General features: G+C 33.9%; 1 protein-coding gene across 10 annotated transcripts in view; it reads left to right on the top strand.

Moving 5' to 3' along the window:
* The window catches only part of CASK (peripheral plasma membrane protein CASK), a 194,445-nt gene that overhangs the window by 21,161 nt on the left and 152,759 nt on the right, over window positions 1-20,525 (top strand). For 6 of the 10 annotated variants that reach the window (XM_073963067.1, XM_073963064.1, XM_073963059.1 and 3 more), the window contains exons 3-10: window positions 52-164; window positions 9,208-9,313; window positions 9,380-9,457; window positions 9,520-9,877; window positions 9,948-10,070; window positions 10,124-10,271; window positions 15,903-16,081; window positions 16,138-16,299. In XM_073963067.1, coding sequence (XP_073819168.1) covers window positions 52-164; window positions 9,208-9,313; window positions 9,380-9,457; window positions 9,520-9,877; window positions 9,948-10,070; window positions 10,124-10,271; window positions 15,903-16,081; window positions 16,138-16,299 — 1,267 coding nt within the window. Of the gene's footprint in view, window positions 1-51; window positions 165-9,186; window positions 9,314-9,379; window positions 9,458-9,519; window positions 9,878-9,947; window positions 10,071-10,123; window positions 10,272-15,902; window positions 16,082-16,137; window positions 16,300-20,525 lie in introns of all 10 variants that reach the window. The other 4 variants (XM_073963058.1, XM_073963063.1, XM_073963061.1 and 1 more) reach the window with 1 other exon arrangement.

The following is a 20,525-nucleotide window of genomic DNA, read 5'->3' on the forward strand; positions in this document are numbered from 1 at the left end:
GGCATTAATTAAATAATTTCTAAGAATAAATAAACATTTTTATTATTATAGGGGACCATTTTCAATCGTGAGACGATGCATCCACAGAGAATCCAACCAACAGTTTGCCGTTAAAATTGTCGATGTGGCCAAATTCACAGCGAGTCCAGGACTTAGCACAGCTGGTAAGTTTGGGCACCTCACATATGTATTTGCTATTAGATTCTTTTAGTAATTTGTTTATTCTTAAATTTAGTTTACGGAATATATGGGAAATATTTTTGAATATTTCATATTTTAGCTGTTATAAAAGGTAAACATTGGAGGTTTATCTTTCCTTAGTACTTGGGAATTAACTTTTCAAAATTGATGAAATTTAATCAGCATGCCCGGCTTGCTCTGGGGAATGTCTTTTAAATAATAAGTATCTTCAAGTAGAAACGAAAATTTTAGTATACAAAGTAAGCATTCACCCTATTTTAATCGTAATTTCCAGTCTTTAACAAGCGGTATTCCAACCGATATATTTATTGCTTCTTTTGCTACGAATGGATTAGCTGCAATCATTTCGCGTCTATCTCTTTCCCCTAATCCTCTAATTGAGTCAATCCTCGTTTAATTGGTCAAACACCTATTACACTGCTCAACAAAATTGAAAAAGTTCAATGTTTCAACCGAAGTTGTTGTTGTTTCTAAATGAAATCGGCGAGCTATTTTCAAATCCGGTCACGATTTTTCTCCATCAGCTCTTGTTCTTGAGATATAGCTCAAAATCCATTTTTACGAGTTTTACCCAGAATTTCGTTATTTTCGGATACAAACAAATATTTTTTACGTGCTTTTCGACACTAATATATTAAGAAGATGCTGTACGCTCGATACAAAACGTTTTTTGAAATAATTATGGCGAATATATATCAAAAAATATAGAAAACATACGTTGGATCTTGTAAAAATTGCATATTTTGAGTACTTTAAGCTGTAATTACGTCATCGGGGGAAGTCATAGAAGCTTCATTTTATGGTTATGGGCGAATAGTGGGCGCTATGAACTTTATATTATATATTTGAATACACGACTATATAGTCGACACCCTGAGCATATCCGGAGTGCCATATGAAGCTTCTATGACTTCCCCAGATGACGTAATTACGGCTTAAAGTACTCAAAATATGCAATTTTTACAAGATCCAACGTATGTTTTCTATATTTTTTGATATATATTCGCCATAATTATTTCAAAAAACGTTTTGTATCGAGCGTACAACATCTTCTTAATATACTAGTGCCGAAAAACCCGCAAAAAATATTTGTTTGTATCCGAAAATAACGAAATTCTGGGTAAAACTCGTAAAAACCGATTTTGAGCTATATCTCAAGAACAAGAGCTGATGGAGGAAAACCGTGACCGGATTTGAAAATAACTCGCCGATTTCATTTAGAAACAACAACAACTTTGGTTGAAACAAAAGTCGTGTTGACCGGTGTTATATATTACCACTAGGTTTTAATGAAAATTAGTTAGATACAAATTCCCTTTCGTTTATTCCACATTTTTACACTAAGTCTCTGATTGGCACACATAGGGGCTAACGTTTTTTATAAAATTTAGATCTAAGTTTTAGTTTAAAGAAAAATTGTTTTGGAGAACATCTCTCCATGGTATGTTAACGCCGGGAGCAAGAGTGTCTTCTTTAATATAATACCTACATTCGTTTATAAACATTTTATCTGATGAGTTTATACCCAAACAAAAAATATATGATAGTTTTATGTTCCTCATTGTAACGTTTCGAATTCCTTAACGGTTATACAAGTCTCAATAAAAAAAAACTAGACTACGTTTCATACAAAATTAGTAGCTCTTTTACAATATTGTAGGACTCTCCTACATCTCTTTGGCTGTCTTCTTTTCTCGAGCGTATCCCAGACAATAATTGCTTATAAACGACACCAACTTGCGTCTTGCTTTCCTATCCTTCTTCAAAAATTATTGCTTTGCAGCATTTTCCGTCGGAGGATTGCCTGTTAAGACATCACCCAGAGTCCTAATTCTCAAAATGAATATGAACCCTAAACTACCATTCGTCGTATCCGCTTCTATTAAATTGCGGTATACCAACGTTATCCTTCTGTTCGCCCATAACCTATTATAGATTTCGTTGGTTCAAACAAGAAAGTTTAAAGCGGCCCATACACTATAAAATTGGCTTGTCCAATAATAAAGAATATTTATTGACAAGAAAAACAGAGAAAAGACTGAATACATATTTAATGAAACATTAGTATGTACAAAATTGATATGTATAGACTGCAATGCAACTAATTAATAACAGCTATCTTATCTAAAACACTAGTGAATAACTAGCAATTTTACTGGTTACTGGACAATTCATGTTAATCTCTAGATTCCTTGATAGAGAATATTGTGTGTGATACTTCAGAAGTACCTGAAATAAAATGTGTAAAAGTTTAATGAGATAATGAAAAATGTATTGTTCCAAAACGAGTATCGATACTTACCAGATATTCTTCTGAAAATATTCATCCTTTTATAATTAAGCTCAATAACACCTTTGCTGCACACAATGTGGAAAGGGTATCATAAGTTTGTTTTTCCCAAAAATGTATGTAACACCCCGAAATATTCGTAGTAGACCCACCCGTGATGTATACCAAAATACATACCTGGACGATATAAGGCGATTTTGAGATTGGCCGCAATTATGCACCAATCGCCAAGAAATTTTGAATGGAGGTCAGGTTTCCACCAGAATAGAAACGATTAGTTTTTGGCGGTGATCGTGAAATATTTAGGAAATGGATCAAAAACAAAATTTTTATCCGATTTTGTAGGTCGCAATGATGGTCTGGTTAGAGTTTACGACAAAGATGAAGCTTGCAATTTAACGTAGTGATGAACAGATAATATTTAGCGGATTAAATTGACCAAAACTTTTGAGTGATAATTAGGAACATTTTAAGTTTAATGCCTATATCTTTATTCCTGGAAGATATTTTCCGTCCTCTTAAGTTATATTTAGAAGAGGAAGCCCTTTTTCAGTGAAAAAATCAAGCTATATGCTATTTTGTGTTTTGGTAGAGCTGGCAAACTATCGATTGTCGCACCATTCGATAGTTTCGATATTTCCTATAAAATCGTCAGTTTTCCATTGCCTGTATTTGAAATCAAAATAGTAGGTTTTAAATGTCAATTACATAGCGTATACGTCAAATCAAATCCAATGGTTTTATTGACTAAGACTTATTTGAAGTATACGCAAATAGCTATCGATATTAGTCCAAAAAATAAAATATCGATAGTTTCGATAGTGCTATCGTTATTTTGCCAGCTCTAATTTTTGGGTGTAAAGTAACTGGACCAATGTAACTATTTACATAACTACGTCAAAGTAGACAATTCCCGGCAAAATGTTTGTAGCCAAAAAAGTATTTGAATCATGAGTGCAAGTGATTTCGGACTACATCTTTTTACGTGAAAGAACTCATGATTTTTACAAGGCTGTTACATCTTTTTGTGATTTGCATCTAAATCACCCTTTTTGCATTAGTTCTTTGTAGTAAAAAATATACATTCCATGGAAGGTTTTTTGAATTGATCTTTTTATTCGTTTAAAAATTGATACTCTAGCAAGTATTTTGAGGATAACATAGAAGTTGATACCTATTAATTGAGGATTAATGCTACTATTTCACTGATTTGAAAGACATCAGGGTCATTTGGAAAGATTATTAAATAAGTTGTGGTATCTTAACATCTATAAGATAATTTGAATTCAAACACTTACGAATTGCTAACATACTCATGTTATTGTAGACAATTTTTGTTTGATCGAAGTCAGAATTCGAGTAGTCTTTGTGAAACAGGCCATTATTTGTACAATTATGGGTAGTTCATGGATTTACAGCCTGTTTCTGTATGTCGAAACGAAAATGTGCGCGAATGAAACACAAAATCAATGGTAATAATATTTCGAAAACTAAAGTTTGGGTGTGTTTCATTAGCACCCATTTTCGATTGTAAATTGCTGTAAATCCTTGAACTACCAAAAAATTATACATACATATTTGGTCTGTTCCAGTACTGCAAGAATCTACTAATTTTTACTATTTTTTTCGATAACATAAAGGAAAATATGTTATCGTAGTAAAAAATAGTAGATTCTTGCAGGTTCGGGAACAGAGCAATTAATATAATATATATTTGTTCCACAAACATTCCAGTCGGGACAAGGGAGACTTATCTCATATCAATGAGTACCCCCCGACTCATATTAGCTCAATGATATGGGACCTACTGCTTATCGCCGAGTCCGAACGGCGTGTCTTACGACATCACTTGTAGCGGCTGAAGCTAGAATCATGAAATTTTGGGTGGTGGTTAGTCTTGGGCCGAAGGTGTTCGATAAGGCTGAGTTTTTGGAAATTCATCCTAGAAGGGTGCGAAAAGTACTAAAATGTACTAAAAGTGGTGTAATTTGTGTTGCTGATTGACTAATAATCAACGACCAGACGAAATGGCTGAAGCTGGGATCTTGAAATTTTGGTCTCGGGGCGAAGGTGCTCGATAAGGCTGTGTTTTTGGAAATTCCTCCTAGAAGGGTGCGAAAAATACTAAAATGTTCTAAAAATGGGTGCGAAACGTACTAAATATGATAAGGTACCGTATGTATTTGGCGAACCAGTAGAGCTAGAATTCTCAAATTTGGAATGAGCGTCATTGATGGGATATAGGATATACGTACCGAACGGTTTTTAAAAACTCGAACTATAAGTGGACAAAAAGTACTAAATTTAGTACAACTTAATAGTATGTGAACGGATAGAGCTTAAAGCTTGAAATTTGAAATGAGAATCAAAGTTGAGAAGTAGGGATGAGGTGGTTTTGTAAATGTGTTCTCATGTATACGAAAAGTACTAAATGGCACTAAATTTGGCACAATTTTTATTTGGATGAACTGATAGAGTTGGAATCCTGAAATTTGGAATTAAGATTACTGTTGGTGTATAGGATTGAGGAAGTTTTGGAAATTCGTACTTATAGGTACAAAAAGTAATAAATGATACTAAATTTAGTACAATTTTGATTTGGGTAGCCGGATAGAGTTGGAATCCTGAAATTTGGAATAAAGATTACTGCTGGAGTGTAGGACTAAGGTAGTTTTGGAAATTCGTACTTAAGTTTTCGAAAAGTGCTAAACGGTACTAAATTTGGTACAATTTGATTTGGGCAAGCGGATAGAGCTGAAATCCTGAAATTTGAAATTAAGATAACTGTTGAAGTGCAAGATTCACGTATTTTTGCAAATTGGTAGTAATGGGTACAAAAAGTACTAAACGGTACTAAATTTGGTAATATTTGGATTTGGCAAACGGATAAAGCTGTAATCCTGAAATTTGGTATTGAGATTACTGTTGGAGTGTAGGATTGGAGATATTGTGGACATTTGTACGTAAATTTGTACGAAAAGTACTAAATGGTACTAAACTTGGTACAATCTGGATGTGGGTGAACGGATTGAGCTGGAAAGCTAACATTTGGAGTGTAGGATACAGATATGGAGTTTTGGAAAGTCATATTTATGTGTTTGAAAAGTACTAAATGTTACTAAATTTTGTACTAAATAAAATTTGGATGAACTGATAGAAGTAGAATCCTGAAATATGGAACTAAGATTAATGTTTGAGTATAGGATTGAGGTAGTTTTGGAAAATCGCATTTACGTGTACAAAAAGTACTAAATGGCACTCACTAAATATGAGCTGGAATACTGAGATTTGGAATTAAGATTGCTATTGGGGTGTAGGATTGAGGATATTTTGAAAATTTGTACTTATGGACACGAAATGTACCAAATGGTACTAATCCCACGGCAGCGGGTTCTTTCGTACCGGATTGACCCGAAACCATTGTGTTTCGGCCAGCGGCTGCCAACCCAGCAAAAAACATATGCTTATACGTAGGTTTCTAGCTGCTACAACAACAACAACAAATTTGGATTTGGGTAAACGGATAGAGCTGGAACCCTGAATTTTGGAATTAAGATTACTGTTGGATTGAGGAAGTTTTAAAAATTCATACTTATATGTACGAACGGTTCAAAGTGGTACAGAAATTTATATAATTGTTATTGTATAGAAGGGTTAGGACGAATTTTTGAAATTTTAGGAGGAGATTTCGGAAATTCATGCTTATGTATTTATATGTAAATTACTCTTATTTATTATACTAAATGTTGCTGAAACACTTTTTTCAGCAACTTTTCCATTGAACAACTATCAATTTTAGAAACATTAGTAATAATTACATCTTTGTGTTTATTTCAGCTTGAGTCCATATTTTGTTGTATTCAAGTAATTTGAATAACAAAATGTTTTACAGTGGATATGAAATTGATTAGTTGCGGGCGGAGGGTAGGGAATACTATAGTTTCAGTTGTCACCAAACAACTTCATCAGTTCCCTTTTCCGCCGACTCTGTATCGATAAACAGGTCAATAAGCCCATCCAGCAAATTAAACAAAATGAGAAATTTGCTGTATGGCCCTAAAGCTGATTACCCTACAATTTGAGTCAAAAAAACGCCAACAACATTAGTAATAATTATTACAAATTATCGAGTACGCAGACAGGCATTATATTAGGTTTGTCCTCGTACTTACTAAATGTTGCTGAAACACTTTTTTTCAACAACTTTTCCTTTATACAACTGTCAAAATTAAAAACATTTGTAATAATTTGGTGTGTCTTTTTACTTACTAAATGTTGCAGAAACAAATTTTTCAGCAACTTTTCCTTTATACAACTGTCAAAATTTGAAACATTTGTAATAATTATTACAAATCAAAGACATAAATACAACAAGATAAGACATTTCTTTTGCTATCATTCTTCAGTGAATGGCTTTTGAATTTAACATAATGTTATGTTACGATATGGTGATATAACATTTTTTTCTTTTATACATTTTTACGTATTTAGCCGAGTTTACCGATCCAATTGACATGGAATTATTCTTGAATAGATCCTTGAATTCATAAATTTCGTTTCTGATACCATTACTTGAAATGTTCCTCCTTGGTTGCGATTTTGAATTAACTGCAACCTGTTAAGGGTAATGTTTCTATACAAAGTTTCGTAAACATTTTTTTGTTGCATGCATTTTGTCAGGTCTTTATTACTTTATGTCTTTGTACAAATTAGGTTTGTCCTTTTACGTACTGAACTTTACTGAACATTGTTTCTTCAGTAATGTTTAGCAACATTTCAATTATACAATTGTCAAAACTTTACTGAAGAAAAAATGTTCAGTAAAGTTCAGTACGTAAAAAGACAAACCAATTATCGAGTACAGGGGCTCAATTCTGTTTCTATGAAAATGTGAAATGAAAAAATTTTTGAAGGAGGAGGTAATAGCTTAATTTTCATTACAAAATGGTATTTTAGCGTGTTGTGGAATTCTAGTTAGCTGCATATTTTCTTAGTGTATTTTGTAATGCCAATTCCAAGGTAAATTTATAGAAGGTATGTGCATGAATTACAACAACTAACAAATTTACAAAAACAACATTGTTGGTATTGAAAATTAATTGTCAAAGAAAATATTGAATAATAGGGTCGTTCCAAAAATTTCCTCAGGAAAAGCATAAATACATTTTGAAAATCCCCCAAAATAGAACAAATTTGAATGACAATGCAAATATAAAGCATTCAGAACTGTCGTAGGTCATTTTTACTACAAGTTTAGGAAAAAAAAACAGTATTCTATGGAGGCAAATTTCGAAGTTTCAAATTTCATGAGTAGACCCTATTACATTTTGAAAACTAAATTTACAAAAAAAGTAAGAATACAGCTGATTGTCACTTCTACCTTCTATAAGTGTACCTTGGCCAATTCTTAAATTGGACCTAAGGTTTTAGTCATGATGCCCACCAGTGCCCACCTCGAGAATAATTTTCCAAAGTAGGTCATGGGTTTAAGATTATTCTGTATTAAAATCAGCTGCCATCTAGTGCCAGACTAAAAATGATGGGTCGTTGGCTAAAGCTTCCCTAGAGTAGGGTTTCTATGGATATATTAGCGTATAACTCTGTTATCTGACCACGTACATTAACATAATTGGCATCAGTGGCAAAATGAAGAAAAATTTTCTTCCAAATTTAACTTAGGCACGTACCGCCAGCCTTCCAGGAAGAACGCTATAAGGTCTTTATTTACCAATTTTCAGACAAAAATTTTGTTTTTTTTTTAATCCGCTAAATTGTTGGGATTTTATGTTGTTTTGGAGATTGTTTTGTTTCTCCAAGCCTATTTTTGCATCAGAAGATAATCGTTACCTTTGTTCATGTCATTTTGTATTAACAGCATAAAACAATTCTTACCGTATACCCCCTCCAGAGGGGAAAAAGGGGAGAATGTTACGCTCGTTGTTTCTTAAAACACTCTTTGCAGCTGTAACCGGCGCATTGCTTGATTTTTACTCTCTAAATATTTTTGGCCACTTTCCCCATACAAGTGTATCCACTGTGCATTCCTTTATTTATATGGCTTTTAAATTCAGAGTTAATAGGTCAGAGGATTTTATTAAGTATGGCGATTACAGTGCTGTAAATTTCGACACATTAAGAAATGCTGTATTGAGTTTTGATTTTTCGAGTATTTATTCCACAAACAATGTTGATGTCCAGTGGAATACTTTTGATCGTTGTTCGTCATATTTCCATTCCTTTTTCCCTCGGAAGCGTTCTAAGCTTAGAAATTAACATAATAATTTGTTTTCAAATCCGGCTATAAAATATCATATATCTTTGCGAGATGTTGCTTTTAAATCTTATACTCGAAATAAAACTGCTACGAACAGGAGAATTTTGTGTTATTAAAAAAGTAGTAAAAATTAGTAGATTCTTGCCTCAAATTACATGTGAAATAAATGAAATGAAAATCAGACTGAACGGTATGTTGGGAAACTATCAAACTGTGCTTCAAAACCTGTTTTAATTTCAAAAACAAAATCTCTCTTTGTTAATGCCGTTTGTGAGCAAATTGACCCACACCGACATCCCATGGGCGGTCCTATAAGAGCCCGTCATATATGATATACATAGGTAGTAAAATTATTTGAAAAATCAAACTTCATTATAAAATTAAGTCCCTTCGGTCTAAGAGCCTATTAATTTACATAAAGAACGGAATATATTTGTTGCAGATTTAAAACGGGAAGCCACAATATGTCACATGCTAAAACATCCGCACATAGTGGAATTGCTGGAAACCTACAGTTCCGAAGGAATGCTGTATATGGTATTCGAATTGTAAGTTTTTTTCGATTGCTGGTTCACGAGTTTCGGATTCATTTCAAAAGTTATTTATCTTTTCAGTATGGAAGGATCAGATTTATGTTTCGAGGTCGTCCGAAGGGCCGTGGCAGGATTTGTTTACAGTGAAGCTGTAGCTTGGTAAGTTGATATAAGCGAACTAACGAATTGTCATTTTAATATTTATTTATTGTAACTCCTAGTCATTATATGCGTCAAATATTGGAAGCTTTACGTTATTGTCATGAAAATGATATCCTTCATAGAGATGTTCGACCAGCATGTGCACTTTTGGCAACAGTAGATAACTCAGCGCCAGTAAAGCTTGGCGGCTTCGGTTCAGCTATTCAATTACCTGGTGGACGTGAAGCGTTAGAAACACAGGGTCGTGTAGGATGCCCACATTATATGGCCCCCGAGGTTGTAACAAGACGTTTGTATGGCAAAGGATGTGACGTTTGGGGTGCCGGTGTTATGCTACATGTGCTGTTATCGGGACGTCTTCCCTTTTTAGGATCCGGAGTACGATTACAAAATTCAATTGCTCGTGGGCGATTGTCGGTAAGGAAGTGCATTAAAATACTTATAATCTGTCAAAAGAAACCAATTTTGTTACAAAATTATTTTTTAGTTCGATGCCCCTGAATGGAAATCGATTTCCGCTTCTGCCAAAGATTTAGTTTCAAAAATGTTAGCCGCTAATCCTCACCACAGACTGTCGATAACGCAAGTTTTGGAACATCCTTGGATAAGGGTAAGTTGGGTTTCTTCATATGGATTGCTTCTTTAAAGCGTATACCATTTCAGGATAGAGACAAACTTCAACGTCAACATTTAGCAGATACCGTAGAGGAACTGAAACGCTACAATGCCCGCAGAAAACTTAAAGGAGCAGTACAAGCTATTGCGGGTGGTACAACGTTGGATCCCATTTTCGGTTCTGATGCTGATTCCAGTAAGCGTGCCTTTGTTAATTACATGTGTATATTCACAGGGAATAGTACATTCATTTTCCAAATTAGGTTTAATATTATTTGAAATTATCTGTCATGTAGCGGGACTTTAAAGGGTTATCCCTAGTTGTGCAGGCAAAAAAAAAAAACACATTTTTATTGATTTTTTCAAGGGAAATACCAATATCCAATGTTTCTTTCATATGAAAGAGTACAGAGTACCAGTACTGGAAGAATCTACTAATTTTTTACTATTTTTTCGATAACATAAAGGAAAAATTGTTATCGTAGTAGTAAAAAGTAGTAGCTTCTTGCAGGTTCTGGAACACAGGATTTGTTGTTGAAAAATATTGCATGGTTTTGTAGTAAATGCCTACCTCCGAAAAAAACTTTTTTCTTCAAAATTTAATTTTTTACAAAAAGTTGTCTCGTTTAAAGATTTTTTTTTTAATTTAATTTATTTATTACAGTAACCTAGCCCATAGGGCCATGAGCGGTTCCAAAAAACATCTAAACATTAACTACTCGCAGTTTGCTTATATCTAACAATATTTCTTTGTATATTAAAAATAAGGAAATTTGTGATTAAGGGAATTTTTTTTTAACACTAAATTAAATAAGGAAAAATAATAACATTAAAAATTGAATCAACATCCCAGTTTTGCAATGTAACACAGTAAAAACAAATGAAATGAAATATGAAAACACTAATTTAAACTTCATGAGATTGGGCATATAATATCAGCTTCCTCTTATAAGTTTTCGAGGAAAAGCTAAATGTTTTAAGCTCAGGTGGCAAGCTGTTAAAAATTTTAGAAATTCTCACAAAAAATGATTTCTCCAAAAACGGAGTTATTCTTGGCAAGAGAAGATGCCTGTTTCTGATGGACGTTCCAAATGTGAACAAAATAATGACAGACAACGGCACTTTCAATTTATACATTTTATAGAAACAACAAAAATTTCTAATACTTACAAAGTTATTAAAACTGCAACCAAGAAAGTTATCCACGTAAGACGAAACACGCTGACGCCAACCTAACGAATAAACATAACGCACAACTCTATTAAACAATAATCGCAATCTACGCAAAACATATCCACAACTACCACTACACACTTCAAGACCATACAAAAACAGTGGCATTATGAGGGCATGCACCACACGAATTTTTACCATCCGAGGCAAGACAAGGTCCAACGAGTACAACTTCCTCAATGCAAAGTTGACCCTGGACAAAACAGAACTTACGTGGGCCTCAAATGCTAACTCATTGTCCAACATTACACCTAAGCAATTTATCTTGCTTACAACATCTATAACACTATTATAGATTGAAACAGAAATTGCATCAACGGGTATGTTGCCAAAATTCATGGCCTTTGTTTTTGAGGTGTTGATCTTAAGGCCATTTATGGTCATCCACTCTACCAACAAACTAACAGTAAAATTAATGGAGTTCTGAAGAAAATCCAAAAACACAAAGTCTCCTAAAAACAATAGCTGAATATCGTCAGCAAACGCAAAAGACAAACAATTCCTACAACTAATACGGCTAAACAAGTCACTTATGTACATTATGAATAACAAGGGGCCCAGCACTGAACCCTGCGGCACCCCACTACTCACTGACAAGACACTGGACATTACATTTTTAATACTAACATATTGCCTTCTACCAAACAAGTAGGAGTACATCAGGTTACGTGCAGATGAGGAAAACTTGAACTCTTTGAAAAGCTTCTCTACCAAAATAGCATGATTGACTTTATCAAAGGCCTTCTCCAAGTCTAGAGACAAGAGCACGCAACAACCACCATCACTGACATTCTTTCTTATATTGTCTGTCAACCCAAGAAGCAAGGATGTGCTGCTGCGATTAGATCGAAACCCAAACTGACTATCATGCAAAAGCGACGAGCCATCCAAGTATGTCATAATCTGTTTCTTCATAACTTGCTCAACCATTTTAGACAAGATTGGCATGATAGATATGGGCCTCAAATCACTAGAACCGCTGCTTTTGGGTATCGGAACAACTTTGGCTACTTTCCAGTCCATTGGAAATGTCGATGTCATGACAATGGTATTTACAACATGCAAAACATAAACACATATATGTGGAAACAACAATTTCAAGAACTTCAGTTTGAATCCCTCGTAGCCAACAGCCTTTGACGAACACCAACGGGTATACATGGAACACGAATATTTTCACGACACTGATTACGCAGAAATTCATTATTCAGACGTTCGACATCATCAGATTCTACAATATTATCAGTATCGTAAGCAACACCATTCATCCTCAATACTGACCAAAGTTCTTTCGAAGACTTGCTACAAAAAGGTCCTTATGAGCTCCTTTTTTAACTTTTCTTACAACATTTTTTGCTTTATTTCGCAATTTAGAATAAGATTTCCAGTTTTCATTACTCCTTTCATTTAAATAAGCTTTGTAGGCCAAATCTCTTAATGACAAAGCATACCGTATATCATGCGACTTGTACCAGTCATCTTTCTTGATATTAACAATTCTCCTCTTAACAGGAAAAGCAGAATTAATTAGAAGAAGATTGGTATTTAACAAGTTTACTTGTGCATCCACATCAGTTGTATTAAAAATGTCATTAAAGTTGAACGAAGAAATCACATCACTTAACTCATCAGGTCCAAGTGCGTCGTAATCAACATATTCATAATAAAGCTTTGTAAGGGGATTGTATACCTCAAGAGACAAAAAGATAAACGCATGATCAGACACACCAGGACAAGCAAATTGATTACTACATTTCAACATATTAGGACATGACAACAAAAAGTAATCTAACAAGGAAGTAGAGTTGTGGGCAATATCATAATGTGTCGGAATATAATTGTGAACAACGCTCAAATTCATTCTACTACAAATATCTCTAACATAAATACTCCTACAAACATCAAACATACAGTTGGACCTCGATTATCCGTGATGGTCGGGACCGGAGGCGTTACGGATAATCGATTTTCCCGGATAATGGAGGCAGTGGCTTTATGCAGTTTTTGAACACATTTTTAAGTAAAAATTGCATGGTATTGTACAATAATAATAAAGACTGCAATTTTTATAATATTTGTTAATGAAATCCACCAAATTTTAGAAGGATTCATGGTATCATCATCATCAGATTCATCTGAATTGACTTTGTCCCATGGCTTTTGTCATACCATTAATACACAGATTGTGTAATTTTCTTTGTTTAATCAAAATAATTGGAAGGTGTGCTTTTACTCACGGATAATGAAGTTTATAACGAAAAATAGAGGAAATGGGAGAAAGACCAACATTTCTTTTCTATCCCGGATAATGGAGGTTCCCGGATAATCGATTCACGGATAATCGAGGTTCAACTGTATTACTGTTGAAATCCCCCATAATAACTACATTGGCATATCTTACAACAATATCACTTATTTCATTTTCCATAACACGTACATCGCCATGTGGGAGATATACAACACCAACTAAAAAAGTACATTGATTAATGTACAGCTCACAAAAAATATACTCCACAACGCCATAAGACAACATACCTCTACACAAAACCTTATGTTTTATACTTTCAGATTCAGATGTTGATTTTTATGTATTTAACAAGCTCACCAAAATATATGAAGATCGGACCATTCGTTTTGGAGCTATCGTTGGCACCGGATTTAAAAATGACATTTCGAGTATCATGCGTTACAAATCACAATACATTTTTTCCTTCCAATGCTTATATCTTTGACAATTTTGCATGTAACACTGCAAAATACTCGTCTAGACCACTGCCGACCAAGAAGAGGGCACACAAAATTCTGAATATTTGCAACTTCTGACAGTGTGTTAGTAAGGTTGTATGCACGCATGCTGCAAAACAAAAACAAATCAAAACATTTGCTCTCTTTTGTGTGCTTTTTCGTTGTGTTCGGGTCGTGTATGTGTGAATTGCCGAAAAACTTCGTAACTTTAACAATACCAAAGAACGGCATTGGTCTAGACCCCCTTATGGTAAACCGTTGTCTATATCTCGACAAGGTAAAATAATTTAGCTATGTGCTCAAAAAACCCAAACTGTTCCGGTTAGATCAGTATAGTCAGTTTGTTTTTTGAACATGTGGATTAGGCTTATAAGCCTACAATTTTGTACGATTTTGTTTGTGTAAAAAATGTCAAAATGCAGCGTAAATTTAGGAAAGGCGTATAGCCATACTGTTTCCACGTAATAGCCCTGATGAGTAGCAACGCCAAGTGCGAAACAAGTCGTATAGTAGTAGTGTGACAATATATGTATTATTATAATGCATATACAAATGTCAAACTCGACGTACCAGCCAAGCATACGCCGGCAACCATGCTACTATTTTTTTCACGCTCAAATTTGTCGAGTAAAAAGTTTTTAAAGAGAGCGTCATTCAGCGCCATTTTTGTTTAAAGCGAAGTGAACATTTTACAACTTTTTTGTGTACGGGAAGGCACAGTGGAAAAAACTACAGATTTAGCGCGCCAAATTAAAAGTCTATGTTTTATTGTATGTTTGTCCATAAATTCGATATGAACAGCTCTAGATTGACAATTTTACTTCATTTATTAATATATTTGGTAAATTTGTATTTTTACCGTAGAATGGTACCTATCGATTTTCGGTATTTTAAAGATTTCTACCACATTATTCAACCGAAACGGCTAGGATTTGGTATTTAGTCTCCGTGGGGGTTATGCATACACTCCTATAAATATTTTCGGTACAGGACCACGTTTTCATATAGCCCCATAGACCTGTACCACCGTTTTCGGTAATTTTGGAAGTTTTAGCCATATTATCCAACCGATATAGCTGAAAGTTGACATTTAGTCTTCGTTGGTGGTATAAAATATTCCGACGGAGAATTTTCGGCACAGGTACACGCATTGATATGGCCCCCATAGAAAGGTTCCGCTATAATTTCAGCATTTTTACATAAAAAATTATATTAATAAAAATAGTAATAAAATAAAATGTTGCCGTTTGCTGCAGCTAAAATTTTACAAATTAGTTTAGAACTATATGTACTAAAAATAAAATAAAAAATCTACGCGCCATCCCGCGACACTCCTTAGTAATACCTTTAACAAAGTGCTCAATTTGGAAAAAGTGCTCAAATCACCTGCTTCACGAAATGTTAAATTCAATAAAGCTTTAAAATTACCTTGTAGGAAGAGAGCATGCGACGAACACAAATTTTCTACTAAACTATATTATGAAAACTAGTTCAAAAATGTCAACCAAAAACGCTTAGACTTACGCAAAACAAATTATTTTAAATGCCGTTGCATTCTGTGGACACCTTAGATTAATACTGCAACAATCATTTCTAAATTGGCGTATGTGATTTTTTTTACTTTTGGCGCGCTAGATCGGTTTTTTTCCACTGTGGAACGGTTTTTCGGGTAAAATGTGTAAAAGTCGTAAAAATTGTAAATACTTTTTAGTTCTGGAACAAAGCTAAACTGTGTGTTCAAGTTAGATATTATAACGTCCATCATAAAATGACTGATTGAAGCGTGCAATATTTTATTATTGTGTCGTTTTTTTTTCGTTCTAAATATATTACTTTCTTTAATTTGTAGTGCCCGTTGCTTCGGCCTCTGATATTCTTAGTGAGTGGGCGGATGAAGAGGCAGGTATTGAAGCTGTGCAACGAATTTTAGATTGTCTGGATGACATTTACGCTTTGCAAGATGCGCATGTTGATCCTGATGTGTTACGTGATATGCTTAGAGATAGTCGTCTGCACCAATTTTTGCACGTAAGTTGCATATAGTTTCATATGATATACCATCCTAATAAAAATTATGTTTACAGCTTTTTGATCGCATAAGTTCCACAGTAATGTCTCCGAATCGGGCACCCCCTGGAGATGCTGTGGCGCGCAGTCGTGATGTCATTGAACTACTATCATCTACGGGCTGTAACAAATACTTGAAAGACGAATTGATGCAGCTGCTAGCAGCGCCCCATTTACAGGTAAGTCGAGTCACAATTTGAATATTCTACTAAAGTAGGAGGCAACGATTCTTTTTGGCAAAAATGTGTCTTTCAAGATACATAACTACTATATGCATATGTTATTTACTATAGTACATTTATAACAGATTCAGCGAATAACATAATAGAACATAGCTAAGTGATTACAGGTAAATTGTTAATATAAATTACAAATTACAAATAAGTTACAAATAAATAACAGACTAGAAATAATGGAGCATAACTATACTAATAAAGAATGTAACGTGTCTATAAATTCAAATTGCAAGTTACCAATGACAATCAAAATGTAAGATCTGAGGTCAATAACCTCAAGTTCAATATTATTACTGAGCGATTACATTAATTTGCACTAAGTAATAACCTTATATGTTCGTTAAAATGTGTGAAAAAAGAACTGTGTATTTGGTTTAAGGGGTGACCCCCGCTGTAAAGCCCAATTAAAGCCGTTATTCATGAATTTTTTTCAAGAAAAGTCTGAAACATTTTTTAGTAGATGTTTCTTCCATTTGAAAGAGCAGATCTTAATCTACTTTCTGAATTTTTCTTGTTGAAAAATATTGCGTACTCTTGTGGCAATTGACCGTCTACCAAACTCTGTTTTTATTAAAGCGTTTTGCGGTGCCAACTCTAGTTCGAAAACTTATGAACCGATCGTCATATATGTTTGTATGCTTATTTAGAACATAAAGATCTAGTCCTTCATCGATCGAATTTATAAAAAAAAATAGTTTTTACCGAAATGGTTGAATCAAAAACTCAAAATTCCATTTTTTGGCTTAAAAAAGTCAAGCTCTTTGGTCATAAGACGGACAAAAATAGTTATAAAATTAAAATCGATTGATGAAGGACTAGTTTTTGATGAAAATTATCAAAATTATATAACAATCGGTTTATTATTTTTTGAGCTAGAGTTGGCACCGTTTTGTCATTTCGAGGAAAACACTTGGTCTGTTCCAGTACTGCAAGAATCTACTATTTTTTTCGATAACATAAAGAAAAAAATATTTTATTGTAGTAAAAAATAGTAGACTCTTGCAGGTTCTGGAACAGAGCAACTTTTTAAGTTTCTATGCTACATACAAATCACAATGATTTTTTCCCTTACAATCTCAGTCAATATTGTTTCGATCAATTTGAAAGTTTTACCACGTATTCTATGGTACTTACTCTTTAACCCAAGAATTTTTTTTCGATTTTTTCGTGAAAATTATCTCATTAAGTATGAGAGCCTGAATCCGAAAATCACAAAGAAAATTCTGTATTATTATCCGTTTACCCGTTATTGCCCGGTACCATATGGAACCACCGCAGGGACTCCTTATAAAATGATTCAAATAAAATTTATGTTTATTTTGTTTGCGCAAATCAAAGAGTTTTATTGATAAAATAAAACAAATAATAAATGCTCTGTTCCAGAACCTGCAAGAAGCTACTATTTTTTAAAACCACAACATTTTTTCCTTTATGTTATCGGAAAAACTAGTAAAAATTAGTAGATTCTTGCAGTGATGGAACAGACCAATAGTTTATGTACAAATGTTCAAAGATTTTCAAATTAAACAAAGAGGAAAAAAACGAATTTACGTTGTTCAATCAATTTTGTTGCCTGAAAATGTGATATTTTTCGAAAAATTCATAAGGTCACATCACATTTTTGGCACTTTGTACGTGAACGACGTATGTTATTTTAGTTTTCAACATCTGTTCAAATCGTTGTTGTTTAATAAAGAAATGACATTCCTTGCTACAGTTCCTAAAGCTTGCGTCTGGGAAAAATAGGCTTCGAGCCATCTAACGCAGACTTGGACCATTTGAATTGTTCCTTCAAGTTTGGCACATTTGGCGGAATCTTTATTTATTTCTTTATATCGATGGAACCTGTGATATATTGGAATTTTCGACTCTGGGAATTTCTTCGTCGATTCCATCTTCCAAAATCGATTGGTATATAAATAAAGCCTTTAACAATTTTTTGTGAAAAAGCACCTTTAGCCCCATACAAATTACTATGGAAACAAAAAGCGATACTCGATCTTCATAAAATTCCATATATAGATGGTTTTCGGATCGAAGATAAAGAAATGTTGTAATTTTTTGGGCCGCCTTACTGTACATAAACGGCAACGATTTCTTCCACTTTACAATTCTCGTCACTCAAAGAGTATAAAAAGTCTTGTATATATGTATGTGTCTGTGTATATGTATAGTGTCATACTTAACATAAACCATAACAAATAAAAAATAAATGAAATGCTTATAAGTGTCAAAAAAATTTATAAACAATCCTTTTTATACATTTAAAACCCAAAAAATAGGAGTATTATTGTTTTGACAGTTTTATAGTGCGTCCCTGCTGTGGTTCCATATGGAACCACTTTTTTTGTGCATATGATGTGCAGCCAAAAGCAATGTCGAAATAATATTGACGTCATTTCAAGTTCGGGAGAAAAACACAATACCTATATTTTTTAGCTTTGCGTTCTCTTTTTTTGTGTTGCTTTTGTTTTGCACACTTCATTTCAATACAAAATAAGAGTGATCGAATTTTGTTCTTGTTTTGAGTTCACAAATTTTACAACCAGATTAAAGCAAAATCGCCAAAATGTTGATACAGATATGCCTAAAATGCATTAATGTGCACTAAAATACAATATATTGAAAGGAATCTAAAATTATTTTTGCCTTAAAAATTATTTTTGGTCAGGCAACGCCAAAATGTAGCTATGAATGTAACCAGAAATTAATGTATTTGCAATCGCAATTAGATACAAAAGTTGCCAAACAATTTTTGCATTGGTTCTGATGCATAAATTCGGTTTTGTGGGTGTCCATTAGGCCGGGGCGATTTGTATGGAAGGAAAAAAGTGTTATCGGGCGCCTGGAGTTTCTGATTCTTGGGATTGTACTGAGCAAAAAAGTCAACTAGACCATATGTCTACGGTGAAAATCGAGCCCCCGGATTTTGACTTGAAGTTTTTTTTCAAGGATTTTTGGATACTTTGGCATATATCAACCAAACCACTGAGATTTTCTATCCAACACAAGGACAACAATTGTAGCCAAGACAATAATAAAGAACTCTCTTGTACATCGCAAAAGCATTGGAACGCTTCTTCAGGCAGTTATGGCCTCGAGAAAGTGCACATTTTTCGGAAAATATCGATAAATGACACTGTGCTACAAAATGGGACTCAAAGTCAGTGGGGGGGAAATCCCTTTTGAAGATGAAAGCCCTCGGTGAGTGTACTAAGAACCCAATAGGAAATTTTCACCATAGATCAAGTTTCCGAGATATTGCGTGATTAATGGTTTAATTTGGCCCCTTAATTTGTGAGAAAATAGCTTTATATCTCACTAAAGCGTTATTGTAGCTTCATTTTGATATTACATGTCTTCAGTCAAATTGAATGGTGAATCTTTTTGTAGAATATTTCATCCCTCTAACTCCATTCCTTTTATGTCCTTTTCGTCCTTTATTTTTTGAATCGTAGTAAAAGTACCAGAAGACGAGATTTTACAGCATCCAAATATTCTACAAAAATGTTGTTCAAAAGATTTTAGGTACGGTTCTCATTGATGACCAATCGATATTTCCCCGTTTTCATGGTCCTTTTTGACATTTACCCGGTTTTTGTTCAGAAAACTATGTTTTGTTTTTATGTATATTCGTTATAGGTATGTGGTGCGTTTGAAATACTTACCATAAATAGCTCTTGTAATGACGAACACGTTAATAACAAATTTTATTGAAGGATAGATCCGGTTATCTCAATTTTCGAACCGGTTATTCTGATATCAAAACCGAGTTTGGAACCGGTTTTAAGTAACCGATTAACCGTAAATGTATATCATTAGAAACCTAATAAAATGGTCAATCAAATGACAGCAAGTAGCTGATTACAACATTGTTGGTTCCGAAGCTAGAGAAAAATGTAAAATATCACTGGGTTGACGTGGTTCAAACTTCTGAGTTATGGGGAATCAATTCATTCTTGATGAACTTTAAGTGCATGATAAAAAAAAACAACATAACACAAATTCATCTCACCATAACTCAGAAGTTTTACCTATGGCATAACTGTCTTTCCAGAGTTATAATACTATATTAATCGACTTTCATCTCCAAAAAGAATTTTTGAAACCAGTGATATTTTACATCAAAATCGGTTTAAGAAAGCGGTTTTTTTGTTCTAGCTTCGGAA

Source organism: Musca autumnalis, unplaced genomic scaffold, assembly GCF_047663935.1.
Source record: "Musca autumnalis isolate F117 unplaced genomic scaffold, ASM4766393v1 scaffold_1, whole genome shotgun sequence".
Lineage (NCBI taxonomy): Eukaryota > Metazoa > Arthropoda > Insecta > Diptera > Muscidae > Musca > Musca autumnalis.